The sequence below is a fragment of the Lampetra planeri genome, chromosome 38, assembly GCF_965212315.1.
Source record: "Lampetra planeri chromosome 38, kcLamPlan1.2.h2, whole genome shotgun sequence".
Taxonomy (NCBI): Eukaryota; Metazoa; Chordata; class Hyperoartia; order Petromyzontiformes; family Petromyzontidae; genus Lampetra; species Lampetra planeri.
The window spans coordinates 6,311,673-6,335,311 of record NC_136144.1 but is presented as its reverse complement, the minus strand read 5'-3'; the positions used below and the strand labels follow the sequence as shown (position 1 = coordinate 6,335,311).

The following is a 23,639-nucleotide window of genomic DNA, read 5'->3' as shown; positions in this document are numbered from 1 at the left end:
CCTGCTTGGATGAGTGACGTCATCGTCGTTGTCGTCATCATCATCAGCCATGATCTATCCACTGCTTGATGAAGGCCTCTCCAAGCCGCCACCGCCTCTTGTCCGTGTAACGACGCGCACGTGAGCTGATTTAATTGCTCCAACTCTGCGCGGGTCCCATTTTCTGGCCTGCTTCCTCCTTCGGTGATCATACAACTAGAAGAATGAGAAATACAAAACAATGATTACGAGAAGAATAATTTACATCCCTCTTTCAATCCTATGCTAGATGAAGGCCATCACCCGACACCTTGTCCATCCGTGGGGTTTGTTTGACCATACTTCACCACGCTGGTCAGTGCGGTCTGGTGAAGAAAGGGCCCAGCGTCGTTCCAGACATGACTCTTATACCTGCCAAGCCCTTATCAGTGCCCTACCTTATTACAGACCAATTCAGACCTTATTGGTCACCTCCGTACCCTTATAAATTATCATAAATTATAATTATTATAAATTTCAACGTTCATCCTGCAAAGTCCCATCACAAGGGAGAAAAACAAACATGTTTTTTTACTCAATTTCCCTGTACAAGAACACGGGTAAACCGTATGGGTTGACAGGTATGCTCTCCACTGTGCCAGCACTAAACATCAGAGGTCGCAACCGGGTACCCGATACACGTGTACCCTACCCGATATCCGGCTGCCTGTACCCGGCCAGGTACGGGTACGGGTACCCGTTTGCGACCCTGGTGCAGCCGGGTACGGGTACGGGTAGGCCGTGAGTCACTGGTGAGTAACCGTTTGTCACTCATTTCGAGTAGGGTACGGGTACGGGTAGGGAACGGGTACGGGTACCCATTTGCGACCCTGGTGCGGCCGGGTACGGGTACGGGTAAGGAATCGAAACCCGTTTGTGACTTCTGCTAAACATGCATAGAGTCTTACCTGTAATACATTTCTTATGGGGCTGAGTTGACCTTGACCCGGCACTTGAACTCAAGCTGTCGCGACTCTGTGCGAGAGCGCCCTCCTGTTTTTCTCCCCCCACTAATGCCCGTTCATGATCCCGGAGAACGCCACACGGCTCAGCTTGTGATTTAACTGTTAACCGAACAAAGAGGTGGTAATGGACGTTTTACATGGCTTGTTTAACTTAAGCAGCCTGCCAATAGGTGATTGCGTGTGCAGTGACTTTCAGAAAGGTTACAACGTGGGCCTCTGGTTAACACATTTTCTTAATGCGCAACTTTGTTCGGGGTGGCATTTTACTGAATCAGCTGCCTATTTATTGATTCGCAAACGGGGACGCACGCCTTGTGCGTGCGGGGCGCGCGTATGTGCGCGTGTACGGACGGCGCCTGGTGGCACTGCGGATAGGGAGGGCTTGACTCGCGATAAAAAGAGTTGTCGGTTCGAACCAGCCCCACGATTCCTCGGGCGATCAATAAAATCGGTACCACTTTTAAAAGTGTATGTCTCCCAGTGGCTTCCATATATCGGAGGGAAGAGCGTTCCAGATGGCCGCAGAAGCGCATCTGAAAGCGCCCGCGCGATGCGGTAAAAGAGCGTTTACCGAGGTCGTTTTATCCCTCTACAATTTCACGCGGCTCCGGAGACGTTTGCCGACGCCTGCGTCGTAAGAGCGACGCGAATGCCTCGACGTGAACTAAATTGCGAGTGTAATTATTCCTCGCCGCGCTCCCCGACGTTTGATAATCCACACCGCCGCCGCGAGCGAGCGTGAAGGGAATCGGGCGAACGGGACGGTGAACCTCGAGACCTGAGCAATGAAGGGTCGTGATTGACTGGCTTTGATGCCGACCATCAAGCATCATTGGAAAAGCCGCCCCCCCCCCCCCCTTCACTCGGCCGTTGTCTCCATAGGCCACGTGCCCGCGGGCTTCACAATAAAAAAAAAAAATCCTCGATTCCGAGGACCCACCATAATGACCTTTTAGGCAAGTGCGTTAAATATTTAATAGGACAATAAGAATAAAAACGGCTTTAAATATATTCGGTGCCGTTTGATATCTGCTCGGGGTGGAATTCCTCCCGCGACACTCTCGGCCTCGGAGTCATCGTGAAATGTCATTAATGCGGAGTGGCACATTTTTAACGTCCCGACAGATCGCACCTAACGGCTCTAATCGCAAGACTCTGTTCGCTGCAGTGCAGTGCGTTTCCCACGACGTCGAGCAAAACGCGGGCATCGCCACATTGTTACAAATCAAAGTAGCCCATTGGCTTGAAGTTATATTAGAAACATTTTTAACCGCATCGCGCGCTTTCAGATGCGCTTCTGCGGCCATCTGTAACGCACTTCCTGTCCAATATGAGGAAGCCACTGCAAGCTATGCACTTTCAAAACCAGATTGAAAATTCTAGATTTGAAGCTTTCGTGACTGCAAGGAATCATATTCTTAGGTTTTTTCGGTAAAGTCACGTAGGTAAAACATCAAAATTAATGAAAATAAAATAAAATAAAAACAAAAAATCACGACGTTTCGGAGGCAACACAAGTCTCCGTCATCAGGTGGGACCGTCACAGCCAGATTAGCTGCATCAAGCTGCATCAAGTGATGCAGCTAATCTGGCTGTGACGGTCCCACCTGATGACGGAGACTTGTGTTGCCTCCGAAACGTCGTGATTTTTTGTTTTTATTTTATTTTATTTTCATTAATTTTGATGTTTTACCTACGTGACTTTACCGAAAAAACCTAAGAATAAGATTGAAAATTCATTTCTGGAGAACTGCTTTTTTGTTTTTGCTTAGGTTGGCTACGTGCGGTATTTTGTCGATGTAGTTACACATGCCGGCACATTGGTGCTATGCGCAAGGGCGACAAAAGTTTGATTCTCGAACATGGCCCACGGCTACCACAAGTGGCGAGTGATATCCAAAACCCGTTTTGGTCTCCACTCTCCTTCACTCGCCCAAGCCGAGCAGTGGATGTGGCGTGCGAGTCGGTTAATAAGTAAAACTCAATTTTACGTAGCGCCATTGAAGCAAGGCCTCGCAGCGCTTTATGTACTTTGAACTTCTTTCGCACCGTACTCAGCCCACCGTGCTAATCGGAGGTGGGGGGGAAGGACAACAAATTATGGGTTTCTGTGTGAATCTATGAGTTTCTATGTAAGTCTATGGGTTTCTGTGCGAGTCTATGGGTCTCTGTGTGAGTCTATGGGTTTTTGTGTGAGTCTATGGGTCTCTGTGCGAGTCTATGGGTGTCTGTGTGAGTCTATGGGTTTCTTGTGAGTCTATGGGTCTCTGTGCGAGTCTATGGGTCTCTGTGTGAGTCTATGAGTTTCTTGTGAGTCTATGGGTCTCTGTGAGTCTATGGGTCTCTGTGTGAGTCTATGGGTCTCTGTGTGAGTCTATGGGTTTCTTGTGAGTCTATGGGTCTCTGTGCGAGTCTATGGGTCTCTGTGTGAGTATGGGTTTCTATGTGAATGTATTGGTTTCAATGTGAGTCACTGGGTCTTTGTGTGAGTCTATGGGTTTCTTGTGAGTCTATGGGTCTCTGTGCGAGTCTATGGGTCTCTGTGTGAGTCTATGAGTTTCTTGTGAGTCTATGGGTCTCTGTGAGTCTATGGGTCTCTGTGTGAGTCTATGGGTCTCTGTGTGAGTCTATGGGTTTCTTGTGAGTCTATGGGTCTCTGTGCGAGTCTATGGGTCTCTGTGTGAGTATGGGTTTCTATGTGAATGTATTGGTTTCAATGTGAGTCACTGGGTCTTTGTGTGAGTCTATGGGTCTCTGTGCGAGTCTATGGGTCTCTGTGCGAGTCTATGGGTTTCTATGCGAGTCTCTGGGCCTCTATGCGAGTTTATGGGTTTCTGTGCGAGTCTTACTAATTGGCTTTGTCGGGTGGTAGTGGGTCTAATCTAACCCAAAAAAATCCTCTTGTTGAATCCCATTGACAACCCTTTGCTCTGAAACTAAGAGGCAAACGACCCTGCATGGAAGGATACGCAAGAGAAGATAAATGTGTTTTCGGATGAGCCCTAAAAACCTCAACTATCGCCCATTCAATGCAGATTTGTCCTCGGTACACGCACCACCGCCTTAGCACTTTGTTTCGCTGTGGTGGAATATTCCTGCTCCACCTGAGGACGCTCAGCCTACAGTTAACACGTTGGCACCTTCCCAAATGATAACGTGCAGAATCGTAACAGAGGTGCCCCGGGAGCCGCCACCCATACCGCGCCAAGGCCTCTTTCAATGCGGGCAACATTTTTATTGTTATTATTTATACTCTTAGTTATTTTCGGTAAAGTCACGTAGGTAAAAAAATAAAATGAAATAAATGAAAATAACTATATTAAATGACGACGTTTCGGGCGCAACACAGTGTCCAGAAACGTCGTGATTTAATTTAGGAGACACGGCGAAAACGAAGATCCAGGTGGCCCGGATTAGGTGGATCGTAGCTGCCGGACACGGGCATAAGGTTCCAGCAGATCACCGAGGTATTGAGGAGCCAGCCCCTTAAGGGCCTTGAAAGCACGGGGAGGACTTCATCCAGCAGTGGATTGTCTAGTGCGAGTAAGAATAGTAAGCGGGCTTCTTACATGAGTACGGCACGTGAGGCCCAATCAGCCTTCCCTTTCCCCTGACCTGGGGGCTTGTCCGTCCGCGGAATGTCTGTACACCCCCCCCCTCCCCATAGCTCGTACTTTATACTGGGCTGTTGTTGAATTAAAGAAGCAGTTAAACATTAAAAAAGACGCATCGCGAGTTCAGGGATGATGGGCGGCGGCCGCGACTGACGATGGGGCGGCAGCCACGGGGCGAGGATAACGCCCCCCGAGAGCGCGTCCGATGACACCGGCTCGCGCGCGCTGTCGCGCTCGGTCTATCGTCGGCGCCGTGAGAACCGTGAGCGGCGACGGTGGGGGGGGGGGGGCAGGGGGGGGGGGGAGGCCTTCGCCCAGCAGTAGAGAGACGGTGGGCAGCCGCTCCCCGATGGTGTGCGTTGTGAAGTGGCCGCCGCGCATCCGCACCGCTTGAGCTCTCGCCGCGTCCCCGCCGACGAGCTTCGCGTTTGGCGCCACGGCCTTTCACCGCCCGAGCGCCGCGGTTTCCCCACCGGCGCGCGACCCGCGGCGGACGCGTCCCGCCGATTTAATTCCGGGGGTGTCCCCCCCCCACTCCTCGCCTCTCCGCGCAAAACTAAACGTGTCCCATTTTTTTTCGATTTAAAGCTTTCGTGACTGCAGGGATTAATATTCTTGGTTCTTTCGGTAAAGTCACCCGTGGACGGCCTGCTTGCGTTGCGGCCGAAACGTAGTGAGAATGTTATTTTATTACGTTAAATTTTTTGCATGTTATTATTTCGCTTCTACGTGACTTTACCGAAAGAACCAAGAATATAAACGCGTCCCGCCTGCTCGTTTCTGGCACTGTATGAGCGGCCGCTGCTGCCCAACATCTTCGATCTGCCCGGAGCCCTCCACGCAAGTAGCGGCTGATAGCTTTGTTTCCCAGCCAGTTGAAAGGGCAGGGCTTAGAGCTGCCGAAAGGGCACCCGGCAAGAGAATTGGTGAGCGCGTGCCACCTGACCTATGCCGTTATCAAGCACCTGGCGCGCGAGTTTGCTGATTGTGTGCGGCATGCTGCTGTGCGCTCGCTCGTGACGGTGGCAAGTGCTGCCCTAGAGTATCTGTGAAGGCCAACATCGCACCCGGACGGACGCATTTGCCTTCCCAGTGCTGAGGTTACAGCATGCTAATTTCAGACTGAGTCAACCTAGGGGAGGACTGGGACCGGTTCAAATATTCTCCACTGCTATTGGTTCGTAGGGCAGTGCGTTAACCGCTGCACTACCGTTGCCTACCCAGGGACAAAGAGAGATACCCCATATAGTTTCAACAGACTGTTGGGACAAGTGCTGTTAACGAGCACCTATGAAGGCCTATGCATGTATGTTGAACTTCTTTCGCACCGTACGTAGCGAACCGTGCTTATCGGGGGTACGGGGAAGGGTAACAAACGAAACGCCAAAAGCAGTTCTAAAGAAATTCGCTTTCAATCTCGGCCTACACACACATTGGCACACTCGCCCTACACACACATTGGCACACTCGCCCTACACACACATTGGCACACTCGCCCTACACACACATTGGCACACTCGCCCTACACACACATTGGCACACTCGCACGCGCACACACATTGGCACACTCGCCCGACACACACATTGGCACACTCGCCCTACACACACATTGGCACACTCGCCCTACACACACATTGGCACGCTCGCCCTACACACACATTGGCACACTCGCCCTACACACACATTGGCACACTCGCCCTACACACACATTGGCACACTCGCCCTACACACACATTGGCACACTCGCCCTACACACACATTGGCACACTCGCCCTACACACACATTGGCACACTCGCCCTACACACACATTGGCACACTCGCCCTACACACACATTGGCACACTCGCCCTACACACACATTGGCACACTCGCCCTACACACACATTGGCACACTCGCACGCGCGCACACATTGGCACACTCGCCCTACACACACATTGGCACACTCGCCCTACACACACATTGGCACACTCGCCCTACACACACATTGGCACACTCGCCCTACACACACATTGGCACACTCGCCCTACACACACATTGGCACACTCGCCCTACACACACATTGGCACACTCGCCCTACACACACATTGGCACACTCGCCCTACACACACATTGGCACACTCCCCCTACACACACATTGGCACACTCGCCCTACACACACATTGGCACACTCGCACGCGCACACACATTGGCACACTCGCCCTACACACACATTGGCACACTCGCCCTACACACACATTGGCACACTCGCCCTACACACACATTGGCACACTCGCACGCGCACACACATTGGCACACTCCCCCTACACACACATTGGCACACTCGCCCTACACACACATTGGCACACTCCCCCTACACACACATTGGCACACTCGCCCTACACACACATTGGCACACTCGCACGCGCACACACATTGGCACACTCGCCCTACACACACATTGGCACACTCGCCCTACACACACATTGGCACACTCGCCCTACACACACATTGGCACACTCGCACGCGCACACACATTGGCACACTCGCCCTACACACACATTGGCACACTCGCCCTACACACACATTGGCACACTCGCCCTACCCACACATTGGCACACTCGCCCTACACACACATTGGCACACTCGCACGCGCACACACATTGGCACACTCGCCCTACACACACATTGGCACACTCGCCCTACACACACATTGGCACACTCGCCCTACACACACATTGGCACACTCGCCCTACACACACATTGGTACACTCGCCCTACACACACATTGGCACACTCGCACGCGCACACACATTGGCACACTCCCCCTACACACACATTGGCACACTCGCCCTACACACACATTGGCACACTCGCACGCGCACACACATTGGCACACTCGCCCTACACACACATTGGCACACTCGCCCTACACACACATTGGCACACTCGCCCTACCCACACATTGGCACACTCGCCCTACACACACATTGGCACACTCGCACGCGCACACACATTGGCACACTCGCCCTACACACACATTGGCACACTCGCCCTACACACACATTGGCACACTCGCCCTACACACACATTGGCACACTCGCCCTACACACACATTGGTACACTCGCCCTACACACACATTGGCACACTCGCACGCGCACACACAGCTCACAACCTCCTCTGCTGAGCTCCCATTGTTGGTGGCAGCTTCTCTTAGCCGTGGCGTCACTCAAAGGGCAAGCCCAGCGTGTTTTACCGAGGGGTGGGGAGGGGTGGGGGGCACAAAGTTTGGTGCAAACACAGGCCATGCTCCGGCTCACTCTGCCGCTAGACTTGCGGCAGCGACGCGTGTTTCTCTGGCACGGCGTTCGAGGCTGCTTCGACGGGCCGTCTGTCGTGCCGCCGTGTGCCTCTGCCCCCCCCCTCCCACACCCCCAGAGGCCTCGGCTTTTTCCTTTAACGTTGAGCCGTGGACGCTGACGCGCCACGGTGGCTAGGAGATGTTAACTACCTCGCCTGGTATGCAAGGAGGTCGTGGGTTCAATCCCGACCCTGACACCTGCTATATATTTGCATGTTCTCCCCGGGTGTATATTTCCCCCAGGTCCTCCGGTTTTACCCTCCACATTAAGAGACATGCGTTTAGAGTAATTGGCCGATATAAATTTGCACATGATGATAAGCCACTTCGTTGAGCTATCATTGTGACCAGGTCGCTTCTGAACAAGAGCTGTGTAGCTCTGTGAGCCTTACCTGGGTAAACAAAAAAAGTTTAGTAAGCCGGTGCGGCGCGGGGCGAGCACGTACATGGCGGAGGTGGCGGAGGTGGCGGTGGAGCGTGTCCATCCCGTGGGCACCTGCCACGCGGCCAGACTGACGGACAGACGCGCACACTCGACTCGCTCGAAGACTCAACCCTGGACGCCGGGCACGGTGGTGTCACCACTACAGTGATGATCAAGAAGCACATGATTTGGCAATGCTGCTGCTGCTGCGTTGGCAGTTGTGCACAAGCACAACGAACAAAACAAGTCGTCACGAGCGCGTGAAAGATAGGCGACTTGTCCAGGCTCTGGCTCTCCTCCTTCGCACGTGATAATGATAATAATTATCCTCATGGAATTTGTTAATTGCACCATAGTTATAGCACAAGGCTATCAATAAGCGATTATATTTCACAGATGGATTTTATTTACTAATAGTGGGCAACTTGGATTATTGGTTTTTACCGAATGTGGTTGTTTGTGAATTCATTTTTCAGAAAATTTGGAATATTTGTACTCTGGCCTTTTCTCTCTTTCGAGTATTTGTAAAAAAGCGCTTTGCAGCTCAACGGATTCCCCCAGAGGAAATACATATTTCTGATTCTGAGCTCCCTATCGGCAGTATTTGGCCGATTCATCCAGCGTCTGGCTGCAGATGTCTTGAAGGAGGTGGTGGGTACACACACTTTACCCCACCACACGCAGCGATTTAAACTAAACTATAAACTGTGTTTTATTTTACTAGGTAGGGCCCACTGAGCCATGTAGCTTTTTTTAAGAAGCGACCCGGCCACAAATAATATAGCGCAACGAAGTGGCTTATCATCATGTGCAAATGTATAGCAGCCAAATACGCTGCAGACACTTCGATTTAAATGTGGAGGGAAACATCCAGAGGACCCGAAGAAAAATCCACGTGACCACGGGGAGAGAGACACGCAAACTCCGTATTTCCAAGCATCATCAGGGTCTGGATCGAACCCACGATCCCCTGCATACTAAGCGAGGTAGTTAACATTTCGCCAACGTGGCAACCTTCCGTTGGACAAACTACGGTGTACCCATGCACACTGCTGGGTTCGCAGAGGCTGTGGGGAGAGAGGTTCAAGAAACTCGTGCCGATTTAAAGCTTTCAGTGACTGCAGGGATTCATCTTCTTGGTTCTTTCGGTAAAGTCACGTAGAAGGGAAGTAATAAAATAACAAAAATAAAACATAATATTCATTCAGACGCTGTCTCCCCGACAGACCTGGTCTTCACCTGAGGACGGCTGCTTGCGTTGTGGCCGAAACGTCGTGAGAATTATATTATTATGTTTTATTTTTATTATTTTATTTACTTCTCTTCTGCGTGACTTTACCGAAAGAACCAAGAAGATGAAACTCGTGTCGTTGTTTCAACCGCCGCGCCGGGACATCAAATGGAACCCCGCTGCTCAACGTTATGCAGCAGCAGCAGCAGCAGCGTTTAGCTCATTACCCTTAACCGGTTGGCGAAACAAGTTCAACATACATACACACATCCCTTTAAGGTAGCTACCGCAGCAAGATTCTCCGGTTAAAATGTTAATAAATTCCAGTGGCCGGGGGTGGGAGGGGGGGGATTGTGTGAACAAGATTTAAGTGACCCCCTGCAAAAGGTTTGGCCGAGATCTCCTGAGCGAAATGGTGAATGAATAACTAAATGAATAATAGCCACCGGGTATCAGTTGAACCTTCTTTTACATTCTGGGCTGTGGGAGGTCACATGGGTTGTATGACTGAAGAATTGGGTCAGAATCCTCCCAAACACCCTCCCTCCTGAGACGATGCTCTTTTTCTAATAGACGCTTTTCCCTGCACTTGGGAGCCTAATTGTCGTGCAGTTTGGAATTTCCAAGGCATGTGATGTCCCTGTGGGCCCCTTCTGATCGCCACTGTCGGTGCCAATTTCAACGGGTTACATATTCATGGGTATACGGTTTTGGTTGCGAAACTGGCCTTCTCTCCAAATATATACGCACGGATGAATGCACGTGTGTGGGCTTGGCAGAGGCCTCCTGTGTGGCATTTATAAGCAGCCTAGATGCTCAGGCTCAGAGGTCAGAACGTTGAGCCGACACTGCTGAGATCTTGGGTTTACAATCTTGGCAGTCCATTTGCGATTTAAAACGGGTTTCTCAAGTGTGTTCTTTTTTTACTGGTAGGAACCTCCTGGTTACACCAGCCCACAGGGGATTATTGTGTCCGTCCGTCCGTCGCGCAGGGAGGGGCTGGGAGGGGAGTGTGGGGGAGGGGCTGGGTGGGGAGGGTGGAGGGGCTGGGTGGGGAGGGGCTGGGTGGGGAGGGTGGGGCTGGGTGGGGGTGGGAGAGATGTGGCAGGGTGGGGAGGGGCTGGTCACCCCGTGGTGATCCTTATAAAACTCAACGTTTGACCTACTCACGCCGGCTTGTGCCCGCCCTCACAGTCGGGCATTTTTGCGGAATACACCACGCCGCCGTTGACCCTGGCCATTGACCGAGCAACCCACCCTCCCCACCCAGCCCTTCCCCGGCACAACTCCCCACCCAGCCCCTCCCCACCCAGCCCCTCCCCACCCTCCCCTCCCCACCCAGCCCCACCCAGCCCCTCCCCACCCAGCCCCTCTCTCCCCACCCAGCCCTTCCCCTCTCCACCTAGCCCCACCCCTACCCATTTTTGGATGCACGACGGACGGACGGACACAATAATCCCCTGTGGGCTGGTGGAACCAGGAGGTTCCTACCAGTATAATACCCGAGGATGCGTAACAAAAAATAATAATCCCGTAATGCATCTCGGTATCCGCAGCAACAAGGGACGTGCCACTTTGTAAATTCCCCGGCACAACTCAAGGCCACCTTGTTCTGACTCGACAGAAGGTGCTCTCACTCTCAGGTCATCAACCCGCCGCCACCCCACGTGGCACACCCAGTGCGTCCAAATCGTCCTCTCATACGATGCTCTCCGTGGCCCCTCTCTGACCTTGTTTTTGGCTTGGCCCGCGCGCAGCGTTGGCACGCAAAAAATGAACGCGATGGGTCCCGACTGAGAGCCACAATTCTTCCCGACCTTGTGGATCGTGTCGCCGTGCCCTGAGATGCCGGTAACTATTAACTGGACCTTGCCAAGCAGGCGGCGGGTCGGGGTGTTATTTTTGGACGGTGCGACGGGTTCCTTCGGTCCCGTCGCACCGTCCGTTAAACTTCTTTCGCACCCTGTGTAACCAACCGTGCTTCGTCGGAGGTGCAGTGGGGGAAGGACATGAAACTAAACGCAAAAAAGCAGTTGTAAAGAAATCTAGATTTAAAAGTCGCTTAGCTCCAGTGGCTTCCTAACATCGGTAGGAAGAGCGTTGCAGACGGCCGCGGGGGCGCGTCCGAAAGCGAGCGATGCGATGACCGTCTTTGTTCGATGGCTACCATAAAGCCGCCGCAGCGAGGATGACCGGGGTTCGCGTGATGGTTTATGCTCATTACTAAAGACGGCAGCGGCAGCAGCAGCAGCGTACGCGCACACGCCGCCGCTGCCGCCGCTGCTGGGCGCGAATCTGTTTGGTGCCAAAGCAGCTCCCCCTGCCCTCCCGCGTTCAATAATTGGAATGTCTTTGCCCCCGCCTCGCTTCATTTTTCCGCGCACAGCCAGCCCGCGGTTTGAAATTCGAACGCCACGGGCTAATATTCGGTCGCGGCGCGTAATGGCCTCCCCGTTGCACACTCCGTCTCGTCGTTCTGATGGCCGCGCGGCCGGCCTCGCCGTGCCGGGACGCGTTCTCCGTGGTCGGCTGGATTCGCTGCCAAATGATCTCCTTTCGTCCGAAGTGACCTCTGGTCAGAAAATCACCGCCGCAACCTGTAGTCGGCACACGGGAAGCTCCGACGAGAGTGTAATTTCCTCGCCGAATACCTCCCTCCCCCTGTTATCTTCTGCCTATGTCTGACCTCTCTCTCTCTCTGTCTCCGTCTACGAAGTAAACACGCCCACTGTTACGGTACGGCATCTACGCATCCCGTCTATGCATTTAGACTCCATGTAAAAATCCACGTTGTATTGTATTGTGTGCAGCGCACTTCGTATCTACGTGATTGTCCGTTAGCCGGGGCGGTGTATGTGCCACGGTGGTGAGATGATGTTTACTACCTCAATCCCGACCCTGACATTTGTAAGTTTGGAGTTTGCGTGTTCTACCCGTGGTCGCGTGGATTTTTCTCCAGGTCCTCCGGTTTTCCCCTCCATTTTTAGAAAACACGTTTAAATTATTTGGCTGCTTTCAATTTCTGCGTGATGATAGGCCACTTCGTTGAGCTATCATTTGTGGCCAGGTCGCTTCTGAAAAAGAGCTATATCTAGCACAGTGGGCCTTACCTGGTAAAATATAAAAAAATTAACCCGTAAAAACAAAGTTTTTCACTATAAATCCTTTATATGCGTGGCATCGGGGCGGCTAGAGTCCTCTCGTCCTCTGGCTTGAGATGGCTGCCACCTATGGGTCAGATGATTGTCTGCCACCATAAAGCAATTGGCAATTAAATATTTATTTATTTTTCCCTAAACAGAGTAAAATTTTGGAAAAAAATTTCACGAAAATTAATTGTCACGCACAACGAGTCTGTGTGCAAAATGTCAGCTCGATTGGATCACGGGAAGTGGGTTAAAAAACGACCGAAAGATTTGCACGGTCGTAAGCAAGCAAGCAAGCACGCAAGCACGCAAGCAAGCAAGTGAACTTAATATAAAGGATTTTAAAAAATTGTTGAGCTCAGTTGAACTTCTCTCGCACCGTACGTAGCCGACCGTGCCAATCGCAGGTGCGGAGCGCCAGTGCCGAAAGCCGCGCTGGCTCCGCCAAATTGCAATCGCGCAACCTCCGTGTGCGTGCGTGCGTGCGTTCGTTTCCGCGCTTGGAATTTCAGCCGGGCCACGGGGTGGAAGGCAGGCGTGGCCGTGCGTTTAATGCCCTCCCTGAGATTTCCCCCCCCCCCCGTTCCCATCTCCCAGCTGCCACTTGCCTTCATCGAGATAAGCCCCCGAGCACGGGACTCGGCCGCATCGGCATCAACCGCCGGTGACGCCGGGGGGGGCGGCTGTGAGCAACATTAAAGCGGCTCATCCTGCTGGCAATGTTCCCCCCCTGCCCTGCCCCCCCCACGCTTGGGGACCCTCACTGGGGTCACGGCGGTTTGACGGTGGGAAGGTTGATGATCGTCATCTCCGATCCTCCCGGCTTTTTCGATTAGCGCCCGGCCCAAAGGTTTTCTCCCACCCATCTTCCCCCCACCCCCCCCCCCCCCCCCAGGTCACACACGGAGCGACGCTGCGTGCTGTTAGCAGTTCGTCGTGACGGTCACGGTTCGGTAATTGGTGCCCGGGCGCGGTTGGAATCGTGGGATCCCCTTGAACAAACAGTGTAGGACAAGCGCGGCCGGGACTTTGGCCGCAGCCAAGGTCCGCGACCCCCTTTGACGAGACCGGCGTTGTGTCCTGGCGAACAGGGGTCGTGGGTACGCGTCGGGGGGGGGGGGGAGGTGTGGGACTGGGGGCAAGTTGTTTATCACGTGCGGCAGTGCGCACGCCCGCGGACGGAGGGTGCAATTTCCCTGCCGTTGTGACGCAGCCGCCGCTCGCCGTATGAAAGAGATTAATCAAGGATTCTCGTTTTGGCCAACCTTTCATCAGCGAGCATTCGGCTGACATGCCCGCCCGCCCGCCCGTGCGCCCGACCCAAGACCAATGTCCGAAGCGGCGTGCTCAAAATGAGTCTTTAATGGTCGGCAATGGCCAGGTACGATTGCGGGAATCATATTGGTTTTTGTAACCCGGGGGTGTTCTTCTTGTAGGGAATTACCAGTCCCGAGAAAATTTGATGTGCGCTTTCAGCACCGCGCGTTCGGTGACTGCACAACGTGAATGATTTTGTTTACCTGAGATTCATTTTTATTTCCGCCCCCCCCCCCCCCTTAAATATAACTGCCCCGAAGAGTCGTTCTACCGGAATGCGCTTGCGGGGCCACGTGTGTTTCCTGCGATTTTACACGCACAAAGATCCCTCTATATCGCCTCTAAACAGACTCTTGGCGCAATTGCCCCTAAGCGAGCGCCTATTAAGGCCCGCGCGATGCACCAAGGGGGTTGTTTGGCCAGCACCTCACCCAGCTGCCTTAGTCTCCCCGGTGCTGATGTTAATACGCTGTAAGCGGTGTATTCGTTAACTTAGGTGAGGCCCTTGAACCGTTTCGGATATTCGCCACCATTATCGATCATTAGCGGAATTGAACTCGTTTGGCCGGGTTCGCGGTGCGGTGCGCTAACCCCTGCTCCACCGCTCCACTTGGCACACACAAAGACAAAGATTCCCCGTATAGCCTTAACAGACTGTAGGGGCAAGTGCTGTTAGCGAGCACCTATGAAGGCCTGAACGGCACAAGAGGGGGTTGGTGGCCAGCACCACGCCCGGCCGACTTTGCCTCCCTAGCGGCGATGTTTACACACCGCACCAGGTACTCATTTGAGGCCGAGTCGACCTAGGAGATGCCCAGGACCGGTTCAGATAATCGTCACTGGTGTTTGCCGTGAGCGGGAATCGAACCCGGGTCGCCAGGTTCGTAGCGCAGCGCGCTAACCGCTACACTACCGCTCCCCACTGTAACACACACGCACACGCACGCACACGCACGCAGCGTGAATGCATATTCTAATATTTTCATATTGTTCAAAAGGTGTTTGTTTTTCAACCGATAAATAGCAGATGGCAACCAGTGGTGCCATGCATCGAAGTGCCGGGACAAATCGCAGAGGAAGGATGCCGCCACATCTCATTGGAATCGAATGTCACAAGAAATATCCTTAGGTTTTTTTCGGTAAAGTCACGTAGGTAAAAACATTAAAAAGTAAAATAAAATAAAAATTACGACGTATCGGAGGCAACACAAGCTTCCGTCTTCAGGTGGTACCTGATGACGGAACGTCGTGATTTTTATTTTATTTTACTTTTTAATGTTTTTACCTACGTGACTTTACCGAAAAAACCTAAGGATATGAATCATTGCAGTCACGAAAGCTTCAAATCTAGAGTCACAAGAAATGTCCCGTTGTCTGATGGCCCTCGCACTACACAGACCTTGAGGCCCTGGCGATTTTTTGCGTGAACGCACGTCTCACGGGGGACGCGCCCTTTCCCGTCTGCTACGCGTGTGCGTATGTTCAGCTTGCTTCCGCACCGTACGTAGCCAACCGCGCTAATCGGAGGTGCGGGGGGGAAAGGACAACGAACTAAACGCCAAAAGCATTTTTAAACAGATGCGTTTTCAATCTGAATTTAACAGACCATTCCAGGCGGCCGCAGAAGCACATCTGAAAGCGCCGCGACGATTACGGCGACAGTCTTTGTTCGATTAACGGGGGCGGGGGAGGGGGGGGGGGGCTCTTGAACACGTGCACGTACAAACTTAATTTGGAGCTTTCGTGACTGCAGGAATTATTCTTTGGTTCTTTCGGTAAAGTCACGTATAAAGATAAAATAATAAATTTAATTAAATACTAGCATACGCCGTTTCGATTGCAACACAAGCAATCGTCATCAGGTATAAATTAAATAGAAACTTAGAAATGTAATGTAATACAACAGAGAGTCGGATAACATAACAGTCAACACCCTACCTGGTTGATTACGTTCTTCCTGAGAATGCAACATTTTTAGAGAGAGATCAAACACAGAACAGGAGACATATAGACAGACATATAAGCAGACAGATATCACAGAGATACATAGAGAGAGAGACATACATAGGCCTATGTTTGTTCTCTCTCTACGTATCTCTGTGACACGTGCACGTACGTTTGCCGAACTTCTTCCGCGCCGTACTGCGCTAATCGGAGGTGCTTTGCGCGCGGCGCACGCAGGTCTTTTCCAGCGCCAAGTACCCGTCGACGGAGGGGCTCGACGACTACGTGTCCGTGTTCACCGGCGCGGGAGAGGGCGGCGAGGTGCGGCGCCCTCGCTACAAGCTGCAGAGCAAACACCGTGTGCTGGACGAGCGAGCCGTCAAGGTGAGGGCCAGAGCGCTCGCGGTTGCTGACGCGGGTGCCGTGGCCATAGGTCGGTCGGCCTTTGTGTCCGTCTCTGTCCCAAATGTGCATCACGCCACAGGTCTGCCCGTACTCTTTGGTTCTTTCGGTAAAGTCACGTAGGTAAAAAAAATATATATATTTTTTTACTTTTTTTTTACTTTGATTTTTTTTACCTACGTGACTTTACCGAAAGAACCAAAGAGTATGGATCCTTGCAGTCACGAAAACTTGAAATCTAGAAAGGTCTGTCCGTGCCGTGTATCTGTTTCTTCATCCATCTATCCGTCCGTCCGTTCATTCATCTGTCCATCTGTCTGTTTTGTGTCTCTGTCATGCATTCATCCGTCTATCCATCTCATCATCTGGCTGTGCGGCCATCCATTCGTCTGTCAATCCGTGTAACTGTTGATCTGTTCTTCCCTCTGTCCATGCTTCACTTGCCCAGTCGTCTCTCTGTCTATGCCTCTGTCATTCCGTGTATCCATCCATCCGACTATTTGCCTGCCCGTCTATCTCCCCCTCCATCTGTTCATCTGCCCATCAATCCACGCATCCGCCCACACACTCGCGAACTCACTCGGGATCTCACCTGCCCGCCCACTCGCTCACGCCCTGCAAAGCCCACTGTCGCGTGAGAGTGAGCGGAGGTGAGCGTGGGGGCCAAAATAACTACTGGGGATGAATCCACGTTATTCCAGAATCCAAGTGTACCGTTGTTTTACCCAGCAAACAACGTTGTGTTTACGCTGACGCCTTTTGATCAAATCACCTGGAATGCAACCACTGTCGTGAGTTCTCGGAAGGTGAGCAGCGTCGAGTCCGGATGGTGTGTGCGTGAGTGACCACCTTCGGCTGCTGCTGGATGGGTGGCAGAGGGCAGTGATGAAAAATAAATTGTTCTACTGCCATGGTGTTCTTTCATTGGTCTACTGCCATTGTTATTTCATTGTTCTACTGCCATTGTTATTTCATTGTTCTACTGCCATTGTTATTTCATTGTTCTACTGCCATTCATTCGATGCCACGCTGGTCCCCCATGGACCAACTTATTAGTTGGGGAGGTACTCGTTGAGCAGTGGATTTGGCAAAGGGGGGGGGGGGGGGGGGGGGGTTGGTGGCTGTGCAATAACCGATTGAGACCAGAAGTCACCTTTTCAAGGGAGATCTAGGTTAAGAAGGTACGTAAAAACAGCTTGGCCTAACGTAGGCTTACATAGGGAGTCTTAAAGATGCGCTGACATGCATCGAGATCCCACTGTCTTATCTCAACTGTAAACAGTTTTTATTTTACCAGGTGAGGCCCATTGAGCTATGTAGCTCTTTTTCAGAAGCGACCTGGCCACAAATAGCTCAACGAAGTGGCTTTTCGCGTGGAATTTACAGCAGCCAATATGGTAAACGCGTGTTTCTAAATGTGGAGGAAAAAACCGGAGGACCCTGAGAGAAACCCACGCGGCCACGGGCAAAGAGAGTCGTGCAAACTACAAATATACAGTAGGTGTCAGGGTCGGGATCGAACCCACGACCTCCTGCATACCAGGCGAGGGTGTTAACACCGTCCTGCAGTGGCTTGAAAAATACGGCTATTAATGATTTTACCCCCATCGGTCTCGCTGACCACTGGACTCTTCGTTATTATAAACATCAGACATTCCCGTTCAAGGATCTAAAACATACGAGGGTGGGGAAGGGGGGCGGTAGCGTGGCTCGATGCTTGAAAACGCCGCGACGAACAGCGACGCCGCGCGGACTGACTACGGCGGCGGGGGGCGCGGCAATGCGAGTCCAAGTGCCGGCGATTATCTCGGCTCGCTCGCTCTCTCTCTGTCTCTCCGCTGCGTTTTTCCGAAAGTTTCTCATCCCTCGGCGGCGGTGGCGAGGTTATTTTTTTCAAATTAAACGCTCCGAAGCCCGCGCGGCCCCCCCCCCCTTCAGCTGTGACGACGCGCAGTGCAGCAGCTCACTCTCGCCACATAAATCAGGGGGGGGGGGGGGTGGGTGTTGATTTGTGCGCAACCGCTCGCGCGGTCGCCGTCGCGGAGTTAAAGGTCGCGGCGCAGCCAAGCCGGCCGTCGTGAATAATCCTCGAAGTCGGCCCCGCCGGGATTAATCATCACCGGCTGCTTAAATTCAACGCGATCAATGAATCAAATTCGCCGCCCCCGAACCAGATTAATGATCATTCTTCTTGAAGCTCGCTAATAGCAAATAAAAACTCGCCTGAGTGCGGGGGCGGGGGATGCGGTGAAGGGCGGGGGGGACGTTGGGGGGTGGGGTGGGCGTGGGGGATGTCCCATCACAGGAGCACAAATGACCCCGCTTGTTCAAACACTCTTATCGCCCACTTAACACTTGACACTTGACGGGACCTTACATTTACAGCGCCATCGGTCAGTGTTGGTAAACAATGGCTGCAGGGCCCCCCCGAAAGTTTGGGTCCCATGGGTGGTACCTGCCCACAAGGGTTACGGCTGTACACCGGCGTGCCCCCCCCCCCCCCCGCCGATCTGCGCGTCCTCCCTCCCTCGCTCACGACGAGTCGCGGCGCAAGGCGGCGGTGGAGTCCTCCCGTTGGCTCGTGCGTCGCGACGGCGCAGCGTTGGCTTCTTCACCCAGCCCCCCCCGCCTGCGTACCATCTCACCCGTCGTAATATATACGGGACGGCGGACTGCACTGAGGCTCGCGCGGGTAGCGAGCCGATATCCTCCACCCCCCCATCTCCCCATCTCCCCCACCCGCTCGCCCCCCTCCCCCCCCGGTAGGAGGCAGTCCCACTGGGATATTTGCACACAGGGTTGGTGTACTGTGATTTTTTCTGCAATATTTTGCTGTCTTTTCTTGGATTTTCTGTTTGCACAAAGTCACTTAAAGATGTTTTCTTGTTCATGTTTTAGTTTTTTGTTTGTTGCGGTTGCACCCGATTCAAGAGCCGAATGGCTCACAGGGCTATACCTAATAAATGAACTTTGAACTTTGTACAGCAAGCGGGGTCAATGACCTCGCGGATTCGGTGCCGTCTGAAGAAAAAAATGTGGACAAAGCGATTTCGGACAAACGTTCGAATACCGGACGGTAAATTGAAAAAAACGCACACGAGTCTCGGACGTTTGTTGAGGATTATTATTACTATTGTAATGACAGGGTGACACCTGCCGGCCTGTAAGGGTAATTACGGTTATAGCCGCATCACACAATGCCTCATTATGAAGGGGCGTGTCTGGGGTAAAGCTCAAGGGCGGTGTCAGTCGAGAAGCTCCGGGAACCAACCCGAATGTTCTGGAAAGGAGGCGTGGCCAGAGGTGGAGCTTGGCCGCGCCAGGCACATATACGGAGCACCCGACCCTCTGGTTCGGGGCTGTTAGCGTGGGGTCTGGGTCCTGGTTGCGTCGCTGCCGTCGTCATCGCTTCGTCTTCGACCACGCGGCTGCTCTTCTGCAAGAGCAGCTCCGTCGCCGCCGCTACGCTCGTTGACCAGCCAGCGGAGATTGGCTGCGTGTTTGGACAGCCTGGGGGTAGCCGCGTTACGAAGCGTATCGCTCGGTGTGCCACTGGACGTGTGTCGGAAATCTCCCACTTCTCTGTTATGAAGACAAAAACATTTTAGACAGTGGCAGAGGTCGCAGACGGGTGTTGATTCCTTACCCGTACCCGTACCCGGCCGCACCAGGGTCGAAAACGGGTACCCGTACCACGCCCGGCCGCCTTTGTCTTTCTCGTGCCGATATTCGCACAATGCGCCAGGTGCTCATTGCAGGCTAGGCGGGGCCCAGAACCGGTTGACGTATCACTCACCTCAGGTGTCAGTCATGGCCCTGGAATGGAAATGAGGTTACCGAGTTCACAGCGCAGTGCGTTTACAGACACACAAGCACACCTATTTACACACGCATATGTACACACACACACCTATTTACACACTCATATGTACACACACACACACAACAACAACAACCGCCATTCGCTACTAAGTGGCGGTGACGTCACCACGACGCTTGTGTCAGGCCACGTGCACCTTGAGGCCACGTGAAGTGTCGAACGCCCGCTGGCAGGAGGTCACGGGGCAGACCCAGGTACCACGGGTCGACTGACTGAGATGACACACGCATATGTACACACACACAACAACAACCGCCATTCGCCACTAAGTGGCGGTGACGTCACCACGACGCTTGTGCCAGGCCATGTGCACCTTGAGGCCACGTGAAGTGTCGAACGCCCGCTGGCAGGAGGTCACGGGGCAGACCCAGGTGCCACGGGTCGACTGACCGAGATGACCGAGATGACTGGCTGATGCACCACCTGTGCCCCCTACTGTGCCAACTTGCTGTGCTTTAGCCACCCGGCGCTCCGCTCGTTGTTGTGAGCGTCGCTCCTCCGCCCTCCGTTGTTGTTGGAGGGCGACTGCCTCCAACTGCCCAGTAGCGTCCTTCACGAGCCTCCTCCACTGAGGCCGATCTTGACACCGCTGGTACCAGTCATCGGCAAGTCCACTCAGCTCCACGTCCTCCTGTACCACATCACTCCATCTCTTCTCTAGCCCGTGCCGCGCCCGTTTAGCCCCCTCGATCCGGCCGAACAAAAGCTGTTTAGGCATGCGGTGGCTGGGCATGCGGGCTACATGACCCAGCCAACGCAGCCTTGCCTGCCGGAGGAGCTCACTGATGGGACTTTGCCCAGATCTTTCAAGGACTTGTGAGCTCCTCACACAATCCAGCCTGGTTAAACCCAGGATGGATCGTAGGCAGGCCAGCCTAAATGTTTCCAACCGGCGAAGATGCTCCACTAGGGGGGTCCACGTTTCGCAAGCATAGAGAAGGGAGGGAATGACCGTGGCCGAGAAGACCTGAAGCTTCGTGCGGAGCGACAGACCAGGTAGCTTCCACACAGCGTTACGCAACCGATGAAAAGATATTGCCGCTCGACTGATTCGGAGTGAGACCTCTGCTGATAAACTGGAGCCGGTCATGAGCACACTGCCCAGGTATGGGAAACTCTCTACTCTCTCCACAACTGCCCCATCACCGATTGGGAGTTGTGGGGGCGGAGTGCCCGATGGTACAAAATACCCAGGCAGGTGCTTAGTTTTGGTGGGGCTGATGGTAAGGCCCCACCTCTTAGTGGCACGCTCCAGTCTCAGCAGCAGCGTCTCCAACTCCTCTTCTGAATGAGCAGCTATTACCAAATCATCGGCATACATAACGTGGTTGACCAATAGGGAGCCATCCCTTGATCGCACCCGGGCGTCGATCAGCCTCCCATTGTATCTGTACCAAATGGTAATTCCCCCGGTACAGCTATTGAAGGCTTCACGAACTACGCAGTCGAAATACACACACACACCTATGTACACACGCAGATGCAGCTTTTCATATGGGTAACTCCCTTGGAGGCAGGACACATGGAAAGGGCACCTGGGTCTCAGCAATATCTAACATTATTTGTTTTATTCAAGTTGCATATAAAAGGAGCCCGAAAACAACAACAACAACAGCAGCAGGGCCAGCATTACACACAGAAAGGCAAAGATCTCCCGTATAGCCTTGAACAGACTTTTGGCAAGTGTTTTTAGCGAGCACCTGTGAAGGCCAGCACGGCGCACAAATCAACGCGCGCAAATCCACGCGCGTGGCGAAAACACGTGGGCAACTTGAAGCGTTCCGCCAAGTCGCACGTTTGGAGGAGGGGGGGGGGGTGGCCGGGTGGTGGGGGGGTGGTGGTGGGGTTAGGGTTGTATTTATGATTGCAATTCTCCCACACCACGGCCTCCGTCCACGGACGTTCTCTTTTCGCGGCGATAACACGCGCGCGGTTTTCTAGATATTTATAGCTGTTCCACGAGTGGTAGATCTCTCACCCCCCCTCCTCACCCCCCCCCCCCCCCCCAGTCTATATCGACCGAAGGGGCGTTCCGCTATCGAGTGGAGAGGGAAAGGTAGTGTGTTAGAACGTCCGCGTCGCGTGTAAACCTCAGGAGGGATCGAGGCTTTTGGATCTCCATTATTTTCCCTGCCCCATTGTGCGCATCGCGGATAGCCGCCGTGGGCTTCCGATGTTTTTTTTTTGCTCCAGTTTCTTCTTTTTTTTTTTCGCGGCTAGTCGGGCCCTCTCGTGATTTAATCGTCGCTTTAAAGCGGCACAATTTAATTTGAATTAAGCTGAAATGAATTGAATGGCCGCGTTTAATCCACTGCTCGTGCCGCACCGCAGTTACGAAATCACCGCGGATTCGACGTCGCTTGACGTTTATTTGCGGCTCTGTTGAGCGTTTCCACCCCCCCCCCCCCACCGTGCCGCCCCCTCTCCCCTCCCCAGCCCGCGGTTATCCATACAAGTCGATTGCATGAAATGAAAATAGATTTTTGTTGAAATATAAAAGAATATATATTTGCAATCATGCGGTCACGGGCACGCGTGAACTCAATAAGAAATAAAGTGGTTTTTAAAATTAATCGTCCAAACGTAACCAAAGTAACTTTTTCTCACGCGTGCCTCGCCAGTGGGTGCCTTCACAAATAAAGTAAGTGGGGGATTGGGGGGCGGGTTTGTTTAATCGCGGGAAAGGTAATAACGTCACTGCCATACGAGGCCCTCTTCCAGATTGTTTCCCAGTGGCGATTGTGTAAACTTGTCAAATCTTGGCTCCGTCTTAACTCTTCCCAAATCATCTTCTTGGTTCTTTCGGTAAAGTCACGTAGAAGGGAAGTAATAAAATAATACAAATAAAACATAATAAAATAATTCTCACGACGTTTTGGCCACAACGAAACGTCATGAGAATTATTTTATTATGTTTAATTTTTATTAGTTCATTACTTCCCTTCTACGTGACTTTACCGAAAGAACCAAGAAGATGAATCCCTGCAGTCACGAAAGCTTTAAATCGAAATATATATTCTTGGTTCTTTCGGTAAAGTCACACCTGATGACGATTGCTTGTGTGTTGCAGTCGAAACGTCGTGAGAATTTTATTGTTTGATATTTGTATTATTTTATTATTTCCCTTCTACGTGACTTTACCGAAAGAACCAAGAAGATGAATCCCTGCAGTCACGAAAGCTTTACATCGAAAAATTCCTCCCAAATCGCTACGGCGGCGTTTTTCATTGCAAGGCGCGCGGGCCACTGGCCCTTAGTTGTTGGTCTCGGGCCGGTCACCAACGATTGCCGATCATATTTAATTTCATTAGCACTTAATGTCATTGGCTAAATTGCCACTCGGAGACGTTAATATATTG

The 23,639-nt window shown here is 52.6% G+C and overlaps 1 protein-coding gene across 3 annotated transcripts in view; it reads left to right on the top strand.

Moving 5' to 3' along the window:
- The window catches only part of WASHC1 (WASH complex subunit 1), a 113,504-nt gene that overhangs the window by 29,830 nt on the left and 60,035 nt on the right, over positions 1 to 23,639 (top strand). For 2 of the 3 annotated variants that reach the window (XM_078612261.1, XM_078612262.1), the window contains exon 4: positions 16,236 to 16,382. The exons of the other annotated variant lie outside the window; for it this stretch is intronic. In XM_078612261.1, coding sequence (XP_078468387.1) covers positions 16,236 to 16,382 — 147 coding nt within the window. The remainder of the gene's footprint in view (positions 1 to 16,235; positions 16,383 to 23,639) is intronic. 3 annotated transcript variants of the gene reach the window in all.